The 16,181-nt window shown below is 41.5% G+C and overlaps 4 protein-coding genes across 4 annotated transcripts in view; all 4 read left to right on the top strand.

Moving 5' to 3' along the window:
- col6a3 (collagen, type VI, alpha 3) overlaps positions 1–16,181 on the top strand; it is a 120,223-nt gene that overhangs the window by 91,069 nt on the left and 12,973 nt on the right. Inside the window, exons 7-27 of the mRNA XM_087830007.1 lie at positions 8,984–9,595; positions 9,792–10,412; positions 10,579–11,172; positions 11,307–11,918; positions 12,043–12,377; positions 13,021–13,102; positions 13,202–13,347; positions 13,432–13,524; positions 13,614–13,667; positions 13,801–13,872; positions 13,978–14,004; positions 14,088–14,132; positions 14,242–14,295; positions 14,374–14,436; positions 14,717–14,782; positions 14,963–15,016; positions 15,111–15,146; positions 15,230–15,292; positions 15,559–15,621; positions 15,704–15,766; positions 16,067–16,129. Coding sequence (XP_087686133.1) covers positions 8,984–9,595; positions 9,792–10,412; positions 10,579–11,172; positions 11,307–11,918; positions 12,043–12,377; positions 13,021–13,102; positions 13,202–13,347; positions 13,432–13,524; positions 13,614–13,667; positions 13,801–13,872; positions 13,978–14,004; positions 14,088–14,132; positions 14,242–14,295; positions 14,374–14,436; positions 14,717–14,782; positions 14,963–15,016; positions 15,111–15,146; positions 15,230–15,292; positions 15,559–15,621; positions 15,704–15,766; positions 16,067–16,129 — 3,818 coding nt within the window. The remainder of the gene's footprint in view (positions 1–8,983; positions 9,596–9,791; positions 10,413–10,578; positions 11,173–11,306; positions 11,919–12,042; positions 12,378–13,020; positions 13,103–13,201; positions 13,348–13,431; positions 13,525–13,613; positions 13,668–13,800; positions 13,873–13,977; positions 14,005–14,087; positions 14,133–14,241; positions 14,296–14,373; positions 14,437–14,716; positions 14,783–14,962; positions 15,017–15,110; positions 15,147–15,229; positions 15,293–15,558; positions 15,622–15,703; positions 15,767–16,066; positions 16,130–16,181) is intronic.
- Positions 1,034–2,452, top strand: LOC148098092 (collagen alpha-3(VI) chain-like). The gene is made up of 2 exons (XM_087853130.1): positions 1,034–1,556; positions 1,812–2,452. The coding sequence occupies exons 1-2, from the start codon at positions 1,034–1,036 to the stop codon at positions 2,450–2,452; spliced, it is 1,164 nt and encodes a 387-aa protein (XP_087709256.1).
- Positions 2,744–4,137, top strand: LOC148098091 (collagen alpha-3(VI) chain-like). The gene is made up of 2 exons (XM_087852966.1): positions 2,744–3,266; positions 3,521–4,137. The coding sequence occupies exons 1-2, from the start codon at positions 2,744–2,746 to the stop codon at positions 4,135–4,137; spliced, it is 1,140 nt and encodes a 379-aa protein (XP_087709092.1).
- LOC148098090 (collagen alpha-3(VI) chain-like) lies at positions 4,409–5,802 on the top strand. Its single transcript, XM_087852968.1, has 2 exons — positions 4,409–4,931; positions 5,186–5,802. Exons 1-2 carry the CDS (start codon positions 4,409–4,411, stop codon positions 5,800–5,802), a joined length of 1,140 nt encoding a protein of 379 aa, XP_087709094.1.

The raw sequence follows: 16,181 nt of genomic DNA, 5'->3' as shown, positions 1-16,181 counted from the left end.
TGTGCTTGCGAAGAAAGAGTTCAATGTCAAAATGTTTCTCTTTAGCTGCAAAATATTTGATTGAGCAAGTTAAACATATGGTAAATCTCATGTCTCTTAGTGGTCAGACAGCCAGCAGGAAGGGATGTGGTGTTTTTGCTGGATGGATCTGATGCTACTAGAAGTGGATTCCCAGCTATGAGAGACTTTGTCCAAAAACAAGTAGACACACTCAGTGTGGATGATGGCAAAGACCGTGTGTCGGTTGTTCAGTACAGCAGCGATCCAGCCGTCCAGTTCTATCTGAACACTTACACCACAAAAAGAGAGGTCCTTGACAGTGTCAGAGGTTTGAGGCACAAAGGCGGACGACCCCTCAACACTGGAGCAGCTCTCCGGTACTTGAGGGATAATGTCTTCACGGCCTCTGCCGGAAGCAGGCGGCCATCAGGAGTTCCGCAGGTCCTAATATTGATCACTGGTGGAAGATCATTTGACAGTATTGATGAACCAGCCTCTGCTCTCAAACAGCTGGGTGTCTTGACCATTGCAATTGGAACCCGAGGCTCTGACCCCAGAGAACTTCAGACCATAACTGGCGAGCCCAGTTATGCTCTATCTGTGTCTGAGTTCACTGACCTTCCCAATGTTCAAGAACAGCTCTCTTCTGTAATGAGCACAGTGCTAATGAGGGTCACACCTTTGACCCCAACAGTGACTGGTAAGAACATGACCCATCTTCAAAGTCCAGTATCATTGTAGGAAACAGTGTGAAAAGAAATCATTTGGTTTTGCTGTGTTTAATCAGGCAGTGGATTGTTTTTTCTTCCATTTTTGTTCTGTTTTTGTTTTTTTGGGTTTTTTTTTATAAAATAGTTGTGGTTGTAAAGAAAGAGTTCAATTTTACCATGGTGCTTTTTAGCTGCAAAATATTTGATTGAGCAAGTTAAACATATGGTAAATCTCATGTCTCTTAGTGGTCAGACAGCCAGCAGGAAGGGATGTGGTGTTTTTGCTGGATGGATCTGATGCTACTAGAAGTGGATTCCCAGCCATGAGAGACTTTGTCCAAAAACTAGTAGACACACTCAGTGTGGATGATGGCAAAGACCGTGTGTCGGTTGTTCAGTACAGCAGCGATCCAGCCGTCCAGTTCTATCTGAACACTTACACCACAAAAAGAGAGGTCCTTGACAGTGTCAGAGGTTTGAGGCACAAAGGCGGACGACCCCTCAACACTGGAGCAGTTCTCCGGTACTTGAGGGATAACGTCTTCACGGCCTCTGCCGGAAGCAGGCGGCCATCAGGAGTTCCGCAGGTCCTAATATTGATCACTGGTGGAAGATCATTTGACAGTATTGATGAACCAGCCTCTGCTCTCAAACAGCTGGGTGTCTTGACCATTGCAATTGGAACCCGAGGCTCTGACCCCAGAGAACTTCAGACCATAACTGGCGAGCCCAGTTATGCTCTATCTGTGTCTGAGTTCACTGACCTTCCCAATGTTCAAGAACAGCTCTCTTCTGTAATGAGCACAGTGCTAATGAGGGTCACACCTTTGACCCCAACAGTGACTGGTAAGAACATGAGCCATCTTCAAAGTCCAGTATCATTGTAGGAAACAGTGTGAAAAGAAATCATTTGGTTTTGCTGTGTTTAATCAGGCAGTGGATTGTTTTTTCTTCCATTTTTGTTCTGTTTTTGTTTTTTTTGTTTTTTTTTATAAAATAGTTGTGGTTGTAAAGAAAGAGTTCAATTTTACCATGGTGTTTTTTAGCTTCAAAATATTTGATTGAGCAAGTTAAACATATGGTAAATCTCATGTCTCTTAGTGGTCAGACAGCCAGCAGGAAGGGATGTGGTGTTTTTGCTGGATGGATCTGATGCTACTAGAAGTGGATTCCCAGCCATGAGAGACTTTGTCCAAAAACAAGTAGACACACTGAGTGTGGATGATGGCAAAGACCGTGTGTCGGTTGTTCAGTACAGCAGCGATCCAGCCGTCCAGTTCTATCTGAACACTTACACCACAAAAAGAGAGGTCCTTGACAGTGTCAGAGGTTTGAGGCACAAAGGCGGACGACCCCTCAACACTGGAGCAGCTCTCCGGTACTTGAGGGATAACGTCTTCACGGCCTCTGCCGGAAGCAGGCGGCCATCAGGAGTTCCGCAGGTCCTAATATTGATCACTGGTGGAAGATCATTTGACAGTATTGATGAACCAGCCTCTGCTCTCAAAGAGCTGGGTGTCTTGACCATTGCAATTGGAACCCGAGGCTCTGACCCCAGAGAACTTCAGACCATAACTGGCGAGCCCAGTTATGCTCTATCTGTGTCTGAGTTCACTGACCTTCCCAATGTTCAAGAACAGCTCTCTTCTGTAATGAGCACAGTGCTAATGAGGGTCACACCTTTGACCCCAACAGTGACCGGTAAGAACATGACCCATCTTCAAAGTCCAGTATCATTGTAGGAAACAGTGTGAAAAGAAATCATTTGGTTTTGCTGTGTTTAATCAGGCAGTGGATTGTTTTTTCTTCCATTTTTGTTCTGTTTTTGTTTTTTTGGGTTTTTTTTATAAAATAGTTGTGGTTGTAAAGAAAGAGTTCAATTTTACCATGGTGCTTTTTAGCTGCAAAATATTTGATTGAGCAAGTTAAACATATGGTAAATCTCATGTCTCTTAGTGGTCAGACAGCCAGCAGGAAGGGATGTGGTGTTTTTGCTGGATGGATCTGATGCTACTAGAAGTGGATTCCCAGCTATGAGAGACTTTGTCCAAAAACAAGTAGACACACTGAGTGTGGATGATGGCAAAGACCGTGTGTCGGTTGTTCAGTACAGCAGCGATCCAGCCGTCCAGTTCTATCTGAACACTTACACCACAAAAAGAGAGGTCCTTGACAGTGTCAGAGGTTTGAGGCACAAAGGCGGACGACCCCTCAACACTGGAGCAGCTCTCCGGTACTTGAGGGATAACGTCTTCACGGCCTCTGCCGGAAGCAGGCGGCCATCAGGAGTTCCGCAGGTCCTAATATTGATCACTGGTGGAAGATCATTTGACAGTATTGATGAACCAGCCTCTGCTCTCAAACAGCTGGGTGTCTTGACCATTGCAATTGGAACCCGAGGCTCTGACCCCAGAGAACTTCAGACCATAACTGGCGAGCCCAGTTATGCTCTATCTGTGTCTGAACTTACTGACCTACCCAAAGTGCAACAGCAACTTGAATCCTCTGTGGAAGCTGCAGTTTTTGAAGTCACCCCAGAATTACCAACCGTAATTGGTACGTTGTCAGACACATCCTATTGCTGGCTCCAAAAGTTACTAATTTCAGCTACAGTGAGGAAAAGCAAATATATGAATGTGATGTGTGTATAGGTTTTTTGTGCATTTCAAACCAGTTGGTAGCATGCTGTGGTCTTTCTAAAACAGAAGTAGGCCAGGCTAGTGTTGTTAAAATATTAGTGTGCCAGTGAAAGATAATCTCACAAGCTTTGTGAAAGGTTTTAATTTTTTTGTCCTACTGTCTTTTCTCAGCTTCACGTGACAGAAAAGATATTGTATTCCTTCTGGATGGTTCTGATGGCACAAGGAATGGCTTTCCTGCCATGCGTGATTTTGTAGAGAGAGTGGTGGAGAAAATCAATGTGGGAGAAAACAAAGACCATGTCTCTGTGGTCCAGTACAGCAGAGAACCAGAGGTCCATTTCTATCTGAACACATATACCACAAGGGAGGATGTGGTGGACTCGGTCAGAGGGCTTAGACACAGAGGAGGAAGACCCCTAAACACTGGGGCAGCTCTCCAATACGTCAGAGACAACGTCTTTACAAACTCCTCTGGAAGTAGACGCCTGCAGGGTGTCCCACAGATATTGATCTTACTAACTGGGGGAAGGTCTTTTGACAATGTAGATAGCCCAGCCTCAGCTCTCAAACAGCAGGGCATTTATGTGATTGGCATTGGAACTAGGACCTCAGATGCTAGAGAGCTGCAGAAAATATCATATGAGCCCAGTTATGCTCTGTCAGTGTCCGAGTTCACTGACCTTCCCAGTGTCCAAGAACAGCTCTCTTCTGTAATGAGCAAAGTGATAGTGAGGGCCACGCCCATGACACCAACAGTGACCGGTAAGAACGTGACTCCTTTGTAATCTCCAGTATCATGGTAGGAAACAGTGTGAAAAGAAACCAAATGTCATTTGCTGTGTTCAGTTAGCCAGTGGATTGTTTTTTTTACAAAATAGTTGTGCTTGCGAAGAAAGAGTTCAATTTCAAAATGTTTCTCTTTAGCTGCAAAATATTTGATTGAGCAAGTTAAACATATGGTAAATCTCATGTCTCTTAGTGGTCAGACAGCCAGCAGGAAGGGATGTGGTGTTTTTGCTGGATGGATCTGATGCTACTAGAAGTGGATTCCCAGCTATGAGAGACTTTGTCCAAAAACAAGTAGACACACTGAGTGTGGATGATGGCAAAGACCGTGTGTCGGTTGTTCAGTACAGCAGCGATCCAGCCGTCCAGTTCTATCTGAACACTTACACCACAAAAAGAGAGGTCCTTGACAGTGTCAGAGGTTTGAGGCACAAAGGCGGACGACCCCTCAACACTGGAGCAGCTCTCCGGTACTTGAGGGATAACGTCTTCACGGCCTCTGCCGGAAGCAGGCGGCCATCAGGAGTTCCGCAGGTCCTAATATTGATCACTGGTGGAAGATCATTTGACAGTATTGATGAACCAGCCTCTGCTCTCAAACAGCTGGGTGTCTTGACCATTGCAATTGGAACCCGAGGCTCTGACCCCAGAGAACTTCAGACCATAACTGGCGAGCCCAGTTATGCTCTATCTGTGTCTGAACTTACTGACCTACCCAAAGTGCAACAGCAACTTGAGTCCTCTGTGGAAGCTGCAGTTTTTGAAGTCACCCCAGAATTACCAACCGTAATTGGTACGTTGTCAGACACATCCTATTGCTGGCTCCAAAAGTTACTAATTTTAGCTACAGTGAGGAAAAGCAAATATATGAATGTGATGTGTGTATAGGTTTTTTGTGCATTTCAAACCAGTTGGTAGCATGCTGTGGTCTTTCTAAAACAGAAGTAGGCCAGGCTAGTGTTGTTAAAATATTAGTGTTCCCGTGAAAGATAATCTCACAAGCTTTGTGAAAGGTTTTCATTTTTTTGTCCTACTGTCTTTTCTCAGCTTCACGTGACAGAAAAGATATTGTATTCCTTCTGGATGGTTCTGATGGCACAAGGAATGGCTTTCCTGCCATGCGTGATTTTGTAGAGAGAGTGGTGGAGAAAATCAATGTGGGAGAAAACAAAGACCATGTCTCTGTGGTCCAGTACAGCAGAGAACCAGAGGTCCATTTCTATCTGAACACATATACCACAAGGGAGGATGTGGTGGACTCGGTCAGAGGGCTTAGACACAGAGGAGGAAGACCCCTAAACACTGGGGCAGCTCTCCAATACGTCAGAGACAACGTCTTTACAAACTCCTCTGGAAGTAGAAGCCTGCAGGGTGTCCCACAGATATTGATCTTACTAACTGGGGGAAGGTCTTTTGACAATGTAGATAGCCCAGCCTCAGCTCTCAAACAGCAGGGCATTTATGTGATTGGCATTGGAACTAGGACCTCAGATGCTAGAGAGCTGCAGAAAATATCATATGAGCCCAGTTATGCTCTGTCAGTGTCCGAGTTCACTGACCTTCCCAGTGTCCAAGAACAGCTCTCTTCTGTAATGAGCAAAGTGATAGTGAGGGCCACGCCCATGACACCAACAGTGACCGGTAAGAACGTGACTCCTTTGTAATCTCCAGTATCATGGTAGGAAACAGTGTGAAAAGAAACCAAATGTCATTTGCTGTGTTCAGTTAGCCAGTGGATTGTTTTTTTTACAAAATAGTTGTGCTTGCGAAGAAAGAGTTCAATTTCAAGATGTTTCTCTTTAGCTGCAAAATATTTGATTGAGCAAGTTAAACATATGGTAAATCTCATGTCTCTTAGTGGTCAGACAGCCAGCAGGAAGGGATGTGGTGTTTTTGCTGGATGGATCTGATGCTACTAGAAGTGGATTCCCAGCTATGAGAGACTTTGTCCAAAAACAAGTAGACACACTGAGTGTGGATGATGGCAAAGACCGTGTGTCGGTTGTTCAGTACAGCAGCGATCCAGCCGTCCAGTTCTATCTGAACACTTACACCACAAAAAGAGAGGTCCTTGACAGTGTCAGAGGTTTGAGGCACAAAGGCGGACGACCCCTCAACACTGGAGCAGCTCTCCGGTACTTGAGGGATAACGTCTTCACGGCCTCTGCCGGAAGCAGGCGGCCCTCAGGAGTTCCGCAGGTCCTAATATTGATCACTGGTGGAAGATCATTTGACAGTATTGATGAACCAGCCTCTGCTCTCAAACAGCTGGGTGTCTTGACCATTGCAATTGGAACCCGAGGCTCTGACCCCAGAGAACTTCAGACCATAACTGGCGAGCCCAGTTATGCTCTATCTGTGTCTGAGTTCACTGACCTTCCCAATGTTCAAGAACAGCTCTCTTCTGTAATGAGCACAGTGCTAATGAGGGTCACACCTTTGACCCCAACAGTGACTGGTAAGAACATGACCCATCTTCAAAGTCCAGTATCATTGTAGGAAACAGTGTGAAAAGAAATCATTTGGTTTTGCTGTGTTTAATCAGGCAGTGGATTGTTTTTTCTTCCATTTTTGTTCTTTTTTTGTTTTTTTGGGGTTTTTTTTATAAAATAGTTGTGGTTGTAAAGAAAGAGTTCAATTTTACCATGGTGCTTTTTAGCTGCAAAATATTTGATTGAGCAAGTTAAACATATGGTAAATCTCATGTCTCTTAGTGGTCAGACAGCCAGCAGGAAGGGATGTGGTGTTTTTGCTGGATGGATCTGATGCTACTAGAAGTGGATTCCCAGCTATGAGAGACTTTGTCCAAAAACAAGTAGACACACTGAGTGTGGATGATGGCAAAGACCGTGTGTCGGTTGTTCAGTACAGCAGCGATCCAGCCGTCCAGTTCTATCTGAACACTTACACCACAAAAAGAGAGGTCCTTGACAGTGTCAGAGGTTTGAGGCACAAAGGCAGACGACCCCTCAACACTGGAGCAGCTCTCCGGTACTTGAGGGATAACGTCTTCACGGCCTCTGCCGGAAGCAGGCGGCCATCAGGAGTTCCGCAGGTCCTAATATTGATCACTGGTGGAAGATCATTTGACAGTATTGATGAACCAGCCTCTGCTCTCAAACAGCTGGGTGTCTTGACCATTGCAATTGGAACCCGAGGCTCTGACCCCAGAGAACTTCAGACCATAACTGGCGAGCCCAGTTATGCTCTATCTGTGTCTGAACTTACTGACCTACCCAAAGTGCAACAGCAACTTGAGTCCTCTTTGGAGTTTGCAGTTATTGAAGTCACCCCAGAATTACCAACCGTAATTGGTACGTTGTCAGACACATCCTATTGCTGGCTCCAAAAGTTAATTGACTTATTTCAGTTACAGTGAGAAAAATATAATAAACGAATATGATTTTCTGGTGCATTTCAAACCAGTTGTAAGCATGCTTTTGTCTTTCTTAAATAGAAGTTAGTCAGGCTATTGTCTTTAAGACTTTGAGAACATAGTATTATCGTCTGAACTTTTGTGAGAACACAGAACTTTCAATCATCTGCTTTAAGGTACGATATTTAATTTTTTGTCAATCACTCTTTTTAACTTTTTATTGTTGAAGTTCATTTTAAATTGTCTTTGGAGGCTGCAGTTTTCATTATTATCCCCCAGCCACCAACCTTATATAGTTTGTTATCCATTAAACCAACAATTCTTTCACTGCTATTTTCACCAAATAACCTCTCGTCTTTTACGTCTTTAGAATTTGTAACTTCTTGAATTACTATAGTTAAAAGCATTTAATAATATAAATCATTATACATGAAATGAATAAATTTGTCATATGCCATGTGCCAACATGCAGAATAGTTGTCTAAATTCTAGCCTCACTCATGTCTTTTATCTCATAATGCCATTAAAAGTGTTATAAATGATTAATAACGCATATGAATTCTAACTGATTACAATGCTGTGGCTCCTCTGAGGAAGACAGTTTGCAATCAAAAGTGATTGAGTCCCTGGTATAACTCACAGACACACACATACTTTAACGCAGGTAACATGTAAGCTCTAGAAAACATATTGCTATCTATACAAAGTTATCTATACTGTAGAGATCTCTGGATAACCAGGATATCTTACTGTTAGCCAATGATCCTTAAAACTAATTCAACTCCAGTTTTCTTTTCACCACTGTAGCCAGGCTGACAATTAGTCAGAGCCCTGTTGAGTTCTTACTTCTTTGAGACTGTTCAATAAAGTCCTGCAATTAAACTTAAATAGGATCATGCTGTCTCTGTGAATATACCCACAAACATGTTTAACAGATTATTTTCATAACTTGAAAGGCAAATGTAAATTTAATTTCAAAAACTTATGTACAAATTTTGCAAACAACATAAATATATACATAACTATTTACATTAAAATGCAGGCAATGTCTCAGGCATTTTTTGTGCAGTGATTTATATAGTGGCATCTATCATTTATAGTGATAGATGCCACAAGAGAGATCAGACGTTCTTGTCCAATCATTTTTGACCAGGATACGTCCTTTAATGTGCATATTCAGCACATTACATTTATTGCAGCAATTGTGCAATAAATGAATAAACAAAAATAAAAACATCAAGTCTCAAACTAGTTATTGAATTTATTACTCCTAGGCTGGACTATTGTAATTAATTAGTGTTGCGCTGTCCTTTTTTGTCAAAAACAGGAAAAAAAGTAACTTATTTCTTCGAATATGCACCAGAATCTTCATGGTAAAAAAGATGTAGGCTCAATTTACCACCAATATGACCATTTTATTGTCATACATTGATGAAACTGAGCCTAATATCAACTTCTGTCTTTTCCAGCTGCATCACAGGGCCCCAAGAAGGATGTCGTGTTCCTCGTTGATGGATCTGATGGCGTTGGAAGGGAATTTCCAATCATCCAGGAGTTTATCCGCAGGGTTGTCGAGAGTCTCAATGTGGGCGAAAATAAAATCCGTGTTGGTGTGGTCCAGTATGGTGACACTGCTCAGGCTAATATGTATTTAAACACACATACAACCAAAGAAGGTGTTTTGAATGGCATCAAGGGACTGAGGAAGCTAGGTGGAAGACAACGTAACCTGGGTCAGGCCTTACAGTTTCTCAATCAGGATATTCTGACAGCAGCACGGGGTAGTAGAAAGCAGGATGGTGTTCCACAATTTGTTATTGTTGTGTCTAGTGGGCCTTCTACAGATGATGTCCGTCGTGCAGCTTCTTCTCTTAAACAATCTAGAGTTCTTCCATTCAGCATTGGGACCAGGGATGTGAACCCCACAGAGCTGAGGGTGGTGTCATATATCTCCAATTACGCCCACGTAATAGATGACCTTCCTGGCCTGTACACAGTTCAAGAAGAATTAATCAACAAACTCACTGAGCTGTCAGATGATGACATCAGAAGGTTGCGTCCAGAGTTCCCAACTTATGAAGGTAAATTGAATTTAATAAAATCTACAGGTTAACACAGTCCTCATTTATATTATTACTGTGTTACTACTGTATTAAAGCTAGAATCATACCCCAAATCATACTGCATGTTATATATATTTATCTGTGTACACTATTAGAAACTCTCCATTCAGGATTAGTAATCAGACTGTGTTATTTTGCTTCTATTCCTTTCAAGCACCAGTACCATCTGTACCCACAGGAGGAGAAAAAAGGGATGTTGTATTTCTTATTGATGGCACAACAGCAGTGCGTAGTGAATTCCCTTCCATCCGTGATATGATAGGAAGAGTTGTGGAGAAGCTGGATGTAGGACTGGATAAGGTCAGAGTTTCAGTGGTTCAGTACAGCGATGATCCAAAGATAGAATTTCCACTGAATGCACACTCAACAAAAAATGAAGTGCTCCAGGCCGTGTCGAGACTTCGAAACAAAGGTGGGAATAATCTAAACACAGGACGTGCTCTCGAGTTCGTCGCCAGAAGAGTCTACCAGAGATCAGGCGGAAGCCGTCTTGAGGAACGTGTGCCTCAATTCCTCATTCTAGTTACGGCTGGCAAATCTACTGATGATGTATCCAGCTCAGCCAATGAACTCAAGAAAAGCCTGATAGCACCTCTGGCCATTGGTACAAGAAATGCAGACCAAGATGAACTGAGACAGATTTCCATGAAGCCAGAGCTTGTGTATACAGTTGACAGCTTGAGAGATTTTTCAAAGGTGGAAAAACAGCTTATTGATTCAGTCAAAAAAATATCCACCGATGATATCACTGAAATTTATACTCGTGTCCCACAAGGTAAGAAATAGTGTGTAATCATTCTGTATATTTAAGACTCCAATTAAGTTCAACTGAAAGTGCTAAAGGCAGTTACTGATGGTCTACATCATTTGCTTTTTATAATTTACCTTCACTGTTATGGAGGCATTTCTTTCCTTATGTTGTGTTTTTTTTTTTTTTTCAGTCATTCTAGATCTCGGGAAAAAGGACATTATTTTCCTAATTGATGGCTCAGATAATACAGATTCTGAAGGGATTGCTCACATCCGTGACTTCATCCACAAAATTGTTGAACAACTTGATGTACACCCCGATAAAATTCGTGTTGCTCTTATCCAGTATGCAAACAAAGTTAAAACTGAATTTTCGCTCAATTCACACAACAACAAGGCAGCTGTTGTCTCTGCTATCAGAAGACTCCGTCAGATGGGTGGACGATCGTCAAACCTGGCTGATGCCATTGATCATGTTCTGCGCTTTGAGTTAAGCTCTTTTGCTGGTGCTCGACCAACTGAGGCCTCCCAGCATCTTGTGGTTCTCACAGGTGGACGTTCACCCCAAGATGTTTCCCTCTATGGACCTTTGCTCAAGACCTCCCGAGTTAACTGTATTGGTATTGGTGCTGATCGTGCTGACACAAGGCAACTGATGAGTATTTCCAAGAGCTCAGCTGATGTCATTCAGGTTTCTAAGTTCTCAAACCTGCCAACAATAAAGGACAAGTTTATTAACAGGTTGAGTGAGACTACTCCTTATACACCAGAATATGACACTCCAAGTAAGTAACACTAAAATGTACTCATTTTACAGGACCTAGAATGATTAGGACGTGTTGTGGTTTTGGACTAAAAACCAAGGTAAATATTTTCAATATAAACATATCTTAACATATCTGTATTTCCCTTCTTGTAGCACCAGGCCTGCCTCCATCTAAAAAGGCTGATATAGTGTTTTTGGTGGATGGCTCCATTAATGTGGGCCGTGAGGACTTCAAAGAAATCATGGTTTTTATCAACAACTTAATTGATCTGTTCTTCACTGAGAGAGATAACCTACAGATTGGCTTGGCACATTATGCTGAAGATGTCAATGATGGCTTTTACCTCAACACATACAGTAACAGGGATGATATCCTAAATGCTCTTGGTCAAATAGAGTACAAAGGTGGACGCAGACTGAACACCGGTGCAGCCCTTCGCACTATTCAAGATGTTTACTTTTCTAAACAAAGGGGCAGCAGGGCTGATGAGGGCACTCCTCAAATTCTTATAACTGTCACTGGAGGAAACTCAGCTGATGACAGTAAATCAGCAGTGCTTGGCTTGAAGAATAAAGGTGTGAGAGTCTTTGCAGTGGGAGTGGGCAACATTCAGAATGAGTTGGAAAACCTGGCAAGTGAACCTTCCATGGTGGCTCGAGCAAGTACCGTTCAGGAACTCTCAGAGCTCAATGAACAAATCCTGGAAACTCTGGATGATGAAGTAAAAGGGAAGCTGTGTGTCGGTGCGAAAGAACTTGCTAAAAGTAAGAGAAGTAATATTATGTGTTTCTTGCTTGACAATGATACATTAAATTAAATGATTAAAGGTTGTCACATGATTTGGGGTGACCAAAAGTGTCTAAGGTAAAATAATATTATGTTTTACAGCCTCCAACATAGAAGTGTTGGTCGGATTTGATGTGTCCGCCCAGAATATTTTCAGTTCTCAGACCAACCTCCAGAGCAAGATGGAGGCTATTTTGCAGAGGATTTCCAAAATGGCATCCATTAGCTGCTCCGGTGGGCAGATTCCATCTGTACAAGTGGGCATGCTGGCCATGGATTCTGCTTCTGAGCCGGTCCAGCTGGACTTCACAACAAATCCAGATGAGTTATTTGAGGCTTTCAGAGCCTTGGGGAGTCGTGGCCCCTTTAAGCTCAATGGCAAGACCATATCAGCTTACACCAACAGATTCAAAGTCAGACAGGATGACACTGTCAAGGTTAGTTACTCAAATATACTAAAGTAGAAACGGCCCAAGCAGTTTACATGCATCGGTGTCAGGGCTATTCTAGGAATATTTCAATATCTGCTAAAATAATGTATATCTCAAGTTGATGTTGAAAATGTCATGTATTGTCACATGTTTTGGCTTAGCAACTTAGTGTAATTATTGATCTGAGTTAGTTTGACCTATAGACATTGCTGACAAAACTAAAAAAAAAAAACGCAAAACAAAACAAGCAAAAAAAAAAACAACAACCCCAAAACAAAACAAAAAAACACAAACAAACCAAAAGCTTTTTTTAGGTTGTTGGTTTTTATCTGGGACACTATATACCATCAGGATAGCTTTAGTACGCCATGACCTTGAATCTTTCGTGGAGCTAAAGTAAAAAATTTCCACATGAAATCAGCCAGATCCCCTCATTGTTGGGGTCAGTTGTTTAGGTTTGTCCTTGAATTAGTCACTGCCAGTGTATATTAATTGTATTTTTTTAATATTAAAGAATAAGATCAAGGCTAAAAAACCTTTTTGCCAAACTGTAGAGTTTAAACTTTAGAGTTTATACAGTGAAAAGACTATTGGAAACTTGAAAATTAAGAAAGTATAAAACTTGTATTTTTCCTTTTTTTCCCTGAAGGTTGTTATTCATCTGACTGATGGTATTGATGATACTTCATATGCTGAAATGAAAAGGCGAGTTGAGGAGCTTCGGCTGTCAGGTAAAAAGATGATGAAACATAAAGTGCACTCAGGTATTATCTATCCTGAAATCGCAAAGGTAATTAGTGAACTTAAATATGTTGCGTTTTGGAAAACAGGAGTGAACAGTTTCATTCTGGTTGGGTTGGAGGGGGTAACCAAATTTGAAGAGGCGTCGCTATTAGAATTTGGTCGTGGCTTCAGGTACACAAGACCCTTAAGACTGAATATCATGGACTTGGACTATGAGCTTCTGGAAGAACTGGTGGGTACTGATGATTAATAAATAAAAACTATGCCTTTCATTTATGACACCCATAAACTGAAAATGCTTTCTTTTACTGCACAGGACAACATTGCAGAAAGAGAGATCTGTGGAGTGCCATGCAAATGTACTGGCAACAGAGGAGACAGAGGAGGAGTTGGACAGCCTGGATCTAAGGTATCTTATCCTAAAAAATACCCCTCAGTTATACTTGGAGATTTTGTTTTTAATTACAAAGCTATATATGTTTTGTTTTTGTCTGTCAGGGTGGTCCAGGATTGCCAGGAAGTCAAGGACATCCTGGAGATGAAGGTGGACCTGTAAGTTTGAATGTTTTGTTTATGGTTGTTGTTCTATTATCTTCTTCATTTATCACCTCTCTGTGTCCTTTCTTAAGATTCTGTTCTTTGGTATTTTGTCAGTGAATTTTGTTGTCATGTTCTGTTAATACAGGGAGAACGGGGTCCTCCTGGTGTGAATGGAACCCAGGGTTTCCAAGGATGTCCTGGCCAGAGAGGTGTCAAGGTAAACCCTTTAATATTAACCCTGCCATTCAAGTTGTATGGTTTAATTGTTATATATTGTTTTATTCATGAATACAATAATCTAACACTCTTTATTTCTATTTAGGGGTCTCGTGGATACTCAGGAGAAAAGGTACGTTTCTTTCTTTCTGTCTTTCTTTCTTTCTTTCTTACATTCTGACAAAAAAAGGCTAACCTACTGCCCCCTTATTTCAGGGCGAAGCTGGAGAACTTGGACTTGATGGCATCAATGGAGAAGAGGTGAGTCATGTATTTTGTCTTTTATGCTATGTGTTCCATATATTAACAATTAATCATACAAAATCATATAAAATTATCAGCTTTAAAGCTTTCTTTGATTTGGTTTTAGGGCAAAAGTGGTGTGGCTGGGCCCCCTGGAGAAAGAGGAAACCCTGGCAGAAGAGTGAGTGACTAGATGCATCTGGGTTTTTTTTCTTAATACTGAATATGGTTAATGCTGAGAAATTCTTTTGTTTTTTAGGGTCCCAAAGGTGCCAAAGGACAAACAGGAGACATAGGACAACAGGGAATCAGAGGAAACCCTGTAAGAAGCTGATTATTATGGCATAGTTTTTGACTGATTTTATGTGCATCACTTTTATTTTGCATGCATACATAGTATGTGAGAAAGGAATGTGTAAGAAGAGAGTGTTACTAATGCTTCATGTGAAGCTGCACATACTTACTTTCTAATGATCTAATCTAATCTAATCAGTTCTTGTGATTAAGGCAATGTTTAAATATGGTTATTTTGTTTTGTTTTTTTTAAGACAAATTTGTGTTTGGATGTAGCAGCGACTGAAAGAGTGATTTCTGTTTAATAGGGAACAACTGGACAAGATAACAACCGGGCAGGACCCAAAGGAGACCCTGGTGATGCTGGACCAGCGGTAATACCCCCCTGAGCTAATTATAGTGCTGCTGAAATAAATCCTGCATCTCTGTACTCGATTTAATTTTTGAGGCTTAATATCGCTTGTATATTGTTCATTTGTTTTGTTGTTTTATTTATTTTTTTGATATCTCTCAGCATGAATTTAATTCACTGGGATGTTTGTCCTGTATGACAGGGAGAGCCTGGTCAGGATGGAAGGAGGGGAGGCCCTGGTGAACCTGGAAGAAGGGTAAACACTTTCACTGTCTTTTCTGATCACTTACTTGCCAAAGTTTATGTTAATTAAGTTTTTTTTTCTTTTTAATTAACTCATTCCTCATTAGGGACCCAATGGTAGAAGAGGTTCACTTGGACCAGCTGTAAGTGCCTTTTTCATTGTTAAAATAGAGTTTAATACCTGCCCTCGTAATGACAGTAACATCTTTCTGCATTATCATTAAAGGGAAATGTTGGAGGCCCTGGAGCGCCTGGTGTGCAGGGAGAGTCCGGTATTGATGGACCAAGGGTAAGTTTGTCATCTTCTCACCCTATTTTGGTGCATAGGGTGCATATCTATCTATCTATCTATCTATCTATCTATCTATCTATCTATCTATCTATCTATCTGTCTGTCTGTCTGTCTGTCTGTCTGTCTGTCTGTCTGTCTGTCTGTCTGTCTGTCTGTCTGTCTGTCTGTCTGTCTGTCTGTCTGTCTGTCTCATGAATTGGTACTGCAGCTCTAATATGCAAGTAAGTGGTGCATCACTGATGGCGGATTTGTCTTTTTCCAAGGGTCCATCTGGACCAAATGGTGCACCAGGAACAAGAGGAGAAGATGGAAATCCTGGACCTAGAGTGAGTGAATACAATAGGTCAGATTTTCTATGTTGATTGCATTCAAAATCTAATTTTAATGTTCTAATTTCTTCTTGTCTAGGGTCCTGGAGGTACCCCAGGTCCTAGTGGAGAAAAAGGTAGAAGAGGACCTCTTGGTCGCAAGGTACTGAATGGAACTAAATTTGGAGTGGCTCATGTTCTTTTATAACAGGTTTGATTTAATCATAAACACACTGGCTTAAGCCAAGCTCTATCACATTACTGAACATACATGTGGAGTCTATTTGAGTGAACCAGAAAGCACTGTAAGAAAACATTAAGGATCTCCTTGCAAAACAAGCACATGTTATTAATTAAATCTATAGAAAACCGATCATATTAAAGATATATAGTCACACTTTATTCATCACTTTGACATTTACCTTACATCTAAAGGTATTTCATTATCTTCATATCTTTGTAGGGAGAGCCAGGAGAACCAGGACCTAAAGGTGATGTTGGACCAACTGGCCCCATTGGAGAGCCTGTAAGAGCAAACCATCTTATTTTATTGCAATGTTACTGAATGTAAATTTTCT

This window comes from Neolamprologus brichardi, chromosome 16 (assembly GCF_056152115.1).
Source record: "Neolamprologus brichardi isolate AB-2024 chromosome 16, ASM5615211v1, whole genome shotgun sequence".
In the NCBI taxonomy this organism is placed as follows: Eukaryota; Metazoa; Chordata; class Actinopteri; order Cichliformes; family Cichlidae; genus Neolamprologus; species Neolamprologus brichardi.
The sequence above is the reverse complement of the archived record's forward strand: the minus strand, read 5'-3'. Positions and strand labels throughout refer to the sequence as shown.

Excerpts from the sequence above, each read along its gene's own strand:
- LOC148098092 (XM_087853130.1), top strand. The coding sequence starts at position 1,034 with ATGAGAGACTTTGTCCAAAAACTAGTAGACACACTCAGTGTGGATGAT. Across the intron at positions 1,557-1,811 it reads TTTGACCCCAACAGTGACTG|TGGTCAGACAGCCAGCAGGA; the intron begins GTAAGAACATGA and ends CATGTCTCTTAG.
- LOC148098091 (XM_087852966.1), top strand. The coding sequence starts at position 2,744 with ATGAGAGACTTTGTCCAAAAACAAGTAGACACACTGAGTGTGGATGAT. Across the intron at positions 3,267-3,520 it reads AGAATTACCAACCGTAATTG|CTTCACGTGACAGAAAAGAT; the intron begins GTACGTTGTCAG and ends GTCTTTTCTCAG.
- LOC148098090 (XM_087852968.1), top strand. The coding sequence starts at position 4,409 with ATGAGAGACTTTGTCCAAAAACAAGTAGACACACTGAGTGTGGATGAT. Across the intron at positions 4,932-5,185 it reads AGAATTACCAACCGTAATTG|CTTCACGTGACAGAAAAGAT; the intron begins GTACGTTGTCAG and ends GTCTTTTCTCAG.